Raw genomic sequence first — 4,795 nt, 5'->3', positions numbered from 1 at the left:
CTTGAGGTTTAGAATGCTGACTGAAAGAATGTTCAGAATGTTCTTGAGGTTTAGAATGCTGACTGAAAGAATGTTCAGAATGTTCTTGAGGTTTAAAATGCTGACTGAAAGAATGTTCAGAATGTTCTTGAGGTTTAAAATGCTGACTGAAAGAATGTTCAGAATGTTCTTGAGGTTTAGAATGCTGACTGAATGTTCAGAATGTTCTTGAGGTTTAGAATGCTAACTGAAAGAATGTTCAGAATGTTCTTGAGGTTTAGAATGCTGACTGAAAGAATGTTCAAGATGCATGTTTTTACCTTTAATGGAGAGAACATAATTGTGCCTTTCACAGTTCCTTCTGTTAAGGAATAAAGCATTTGTCACCCGTCTGAACATAGACATAACCGTTCAATATTCACAGGAGGTTGGTGGCACCTTTATTGGGGAGGATGGGCTTGTGGTAATGGCTGGAGCGGAATAGGTGGAATGGTATCAAATACATCAAACACATGGTTTCCATTCCATTTGCTCCGTTCTGGCCATTATTATGAGCCGTCCTCCCCTCAGCAGCCTRCACTGGTCAAGGRCTTTGTCTGTTCATATCTGTTCATATTGTTGGCTTTATCCTTCATTTACATTTAAAGGTGCAACCTGCAATAGTTACAGGCAGCTGTTCAATGGTCGTTGTATACCAATTGCTTTTTAAAGAATATCATGTTGATCTGATGGTCTGTTAGACCGTAAAGCTCCATCTATGAATTTAGGTGTGGTTTAATTTCTCTAGCCCCATCCCTCAGCTTTATGGGCAAAAACAGTGGTGGGGCTGCCGTTCGGCTGAAAAGTGAATCACAGATTGAGACTTTAAAGCGGTATGAAGAGAAAGCTTTCCTGTCAACTTCCTGTAATGAAGGGGAATCCATACTGTAGGGAAGCTCAATGCTAACACTCTGGCTGTCAGCATTCTACAGCCTAATTGCCCTATTGGGTCACACACACTCTCTCTCTCTCATACATTGTCAACCTGTCAGACATAGATGTTTCCAGAATGAAAACATTGTTGTTTCCAGAATGAAAACATTAAGTTGTTTCCATTAGGCTTATGCTTTGAATTCTGAAATTCAATACAATCATTTATCATTTACATTTGTTAACATAGATTTTTTTTTAATTATTTTTTTTTGTTTTTAAGCAAAGAATTAATTTAAATCTTGAATGTATTGGTGATGTATCGTTATATTTTACATTTGTTTCTACCGACAAAAACTGAAACACTGTCATTTTATTTGTTAACGTCCGCTTCTTGAACTTGGAAATAATGTTTTTCAACGACAGTGTGTTTTTTTTAAATACAAATATACAACTGTTCATATTGTGTTTGTTGTCTGTTTCTGTGGAGATAATGCAAATGAAACAGACAGACAAAATGTAAACAAAAGCCCTTTACTCCTTAATTCCTTCAAAACATACAACACACACAAACACAGCAATGGAAGGAATGTAGTACTGCACTGTGTGGAAAATTATTGTACTTTATATAGCACTGTCCCTTACTAACTGAAATCATTACACTCCCAGAATAAAGTGCCCTTTCTTGTAAAGAAGTTGATCTTGAATCATTAGTTTTAACACTAATTATAACTTGAGTTAATGTCATAATTTTTGCCCCTATAAAATAGTGCCGGTCTTTTTTGTGCTCTCATGCCAACTTCTTGTCATGTTTGGCTTGAAAATTAAGCAATGAAGTTGGCAAGAGGACAAACAGATCTGGAATCAGGCTATAGAAGGAGACAACAGATCTCGGGTCCAGGCTATAGAAGGAGACAACAGATCTGGGAGCAGCCTATAGACGGACAACGATCTGGAATCAGGCTATAGAAGGAGACAACAATCTGGAGCAGCCGATAGACGGAGACAAACAGATTGAATCAGGCTATAGAGGAGACAACACATTGCGTCCACAGGACTATAGAAGGAGCACAGATCTGTTTAGCGGAGCAGCTATAGACGGAGACAACAGATCTGGGAGCAGGCTATAGACGGAGACAACAGATCTGGGAGCAGGCTATAGACGGAGACAACAGATCTGGGTCCAGCCTATAGAAGTAGACAACAGATCTGGGTCCAGGCTATAGAAGGGACAACAGATCTCGAGATCGGGCTATAGAAGGAGACAACAGATCTGGGACCAGGCTATAAGAAGGAGACAACAGATCTGAGATCGGGCTATAGAAGTAGACAACAGATCTGGGTCCAGCCTATAGAAGGAGACAACAGATCTGGGACCAGGCTATAGAAGGAGACACAACAGATCTGGGAAGCAAGCTATTAGACGGAGACAACAGATCTGGGACAAGGTCTTTGATTATCATGCCCTTGAAATTCCAGAATCCTCAACTGATCATATTTTGGCATTAGAATTAGTCATAGAATCATGCCTAAAATAATAGTATAAAAAAAAATACTGAAAAGGTGAAACCCGGAAGGACGACATTTCACCTCAAAATTGTAAAGAGAAGCAATTTTGATTTCACTCTTCAAGGAAGATGGCCGCCCCTCCACCAGGCTTGGTGACAAACAGACTGTGTTTCTCTAGCTCGGCTCTGCGTGGGTCTGACGTGTAGTACAACTCTCTGACGCTCTTTAGGAAAGACTCCACCTTGTCAGTGGGGACCATGGAGACAGCYCAGCCTCCCCAGCCTGCTCCGGTCAGCCGGGATCCCACCGCACCAGACTGCCTGTAGTCAGAGGAAACGTAATAAACATGGAAATAACATGGGACAAAGCACGGTTATAGGAACCTAATCCTTAAATCACGATCTATCAATTAACAATGCAATCAAGCAAGTAAACTTCATCAGCAGTTGCACCATCCATTTGTCAAACACACTGCAAACAACTAGTTATAGAGTAGCCAGTGAAATCTAGCATTTTAATGGACAGGTTTGAAAATAGATTTTTATCTCAAATGAGACTAATGTCTCAAAGACAGACTACGTAAACACAAACGCTATCTCCCCGAATGACGGAGAGATTGGATTTCTGGGTGAACGAGAGTACAGTGAGAATAACCTGTAAATTGAAGGGTTTTAAAACCCTTAATACAAAAATATAGTTAACTRATAGAAATGGAGTCATTCTGGACTTACAGACATATCTCTACCAYCTGGTCCAGTTCTGGACAGCTGCACTCGTACAGGTCTCTGCAGCTAGAATGACTCTGCTTCATCAGGTCTCCGAGACGCTGCACGCCGTTCGGGGCGGAGGGAGCCTCATCACACACGCTCTTGAACCGCAGTACACGTGCCGCCTCACCGTATACATGCCTGGCCCGCTGGTAKAGCTTGAACTGGGTCACTGGGAGGAGAGGACAGGTATTGCAGGTTAAAACCTGTTATTTACCTTTAAGAGTTTTATTTTATTTTAGACGGTATGGAAATATATGGAGGATACAGGTTTCAAGGAGTGGCAGCAGGAAAGGCAGATGTGGAGAATGAACCTTTTTGCAGTTAATAATGTACTATTTATACAGTAGTGATCTGCTAGCCTACCAGTTATAATGTACTAGTTTATACAGTGGTGATCTGCTAGCCTACCAGTTATAATGTACTAGTTATACAGTATGATCTGCTAGCCTACCAGTTATAATGTACTAGTTATACAGTAGTGATCTGCTAGCCTACCAGTTATAATGTACTAGTTATACAGTGGTGATCTGCTAGCCACCAGTATAATGTACTAGTTATACAGTAGTGATCTGCTAGCCTACCAGTTATAATGTACTAGTTATAACATGTAGTGATCAAGGGTTGAACCGGTTCAATGGAAATGAACAGAAAGCCACAACTATTAATGACATTTTTCAAAGAATGAAATGGAACAGGGAAACGAAAGTGATACTATACAGTTCCGGAACAGAACTGTTATTTTAAATTAATGGGAACTGGTTAACCGGTTATTTTATGTTGCAGACATTTCCTTCCGGTCCCACAAAAAAACGCAACAAAGAGCCTTGCAAAGCCCTCACTCTGTCACTCAGGAACTATTCCAGTGTCTGCATGTCAGCTGAAAATCTTTACCTGTGTCTGTGCTTGTTTAGGCTACCTGCCCCTCCCCCTCTGAAGCACAGGCTACTGTAGCCCCTCCCCCTCTGAATCACAGGCTACTGTAGCCCCTCCCCCCTCTGAATCACAGGCTACTGTAGCCCCTCCCCCCTCTGAATCACAGGCTACTGTAGCCCTCCCCCTCTGAAGAACAGTCTACTGTAGCCCCTCCCCCTCTGAATCACAGGCTACTGTAGCCCCTCCCACTCTGAAGCACAGGCTACTGTAACCCTCCCCACTCTGAGATAGGGAGATACTTTTTATTAGTTAGAGAAGAATGGATTCAATTTGTCAATTGTAGTTAAGGATACTAATGGCCTAGTATATCACATTTCACGGTGCATTTATTAACTACAAAAAGATAAGACGTGCTTTTAATTCTGCTGCCGCTCTGCACACACACAAGCTTTTTAGGATAGCTAGCTCAAAGGACATTCAAAGTTTATTTTTATAATTTGATTACCCCTTTTTTATCCCTTTTCGTAGTACCCAATTGGTAGTTACAGTCTTGTCTCATCGCTGCAACTCCCGTACAGACTCGGGAGAGCAAAGGTCAAGAGCCACGCGTCCTCCGAAACACAACCCAACCAAGCCGCACTGCTTCTTGACACAATGCACATCCAACCCGGAAGCCAGCCGCACCAATCAAGTTCCTCCATAGGAGCCGCTCCTCTTAGGTATAATTCTGTGGATCTAATTCCAGAATAATCATG

The 4,795-nt window shown here is 41.6% G+C and overlaps 1 protein-coding gene across 1 annotated transcript in view; it reads right to left on the bottom strand.

Moving 5' to 3' along the window:
- Positions 1-2,308: 2,308 nt before the first annotated feature.
- Positions 2,309-4,795, bottom strand: part of galk2 (galactokinase 2) — a 14,651-nt gene continuing 12,164 nt past the window's right edge. The window contains exons 9-10 of the mRNA XM_024138587.2: positions 3,129-3,336; positions 2,309-2,717 (exon numbers count right to left, since the gene is read on the bottom strand). Of these exons, the coding sequence (XP_023994355.1) occupies positions 2,510-2,717; positions 3,129-3,336 (416 nt within the window). The 3' untranslated portion in view covers positions 2,309-2,509. The remainder of the gene's footprint in view (positions 2,718-3,128; positions 3,337-4,795) is intronic.

This window comes from Salvelinus sp. IW2-2015, unplaced genomic scaffold (assembly GCF_002910315.2).
Source record: "Salvelinus sp. IW2-2015 unplaced genomic scaffold, ASM291031v2 Un_scaffold1525, whole genome shotgun sequence".
Classification (NCBI taxonomy): Eukaryota; Metazoa; Chordata; class Actinopteri; order Salmoniformes; family Salmonidae; genus Salvelinus; species Salvelinus sp. IW2-2015.
This window is presented reverse-complemented; position numbering and strand designations above follow the sequence as displayed.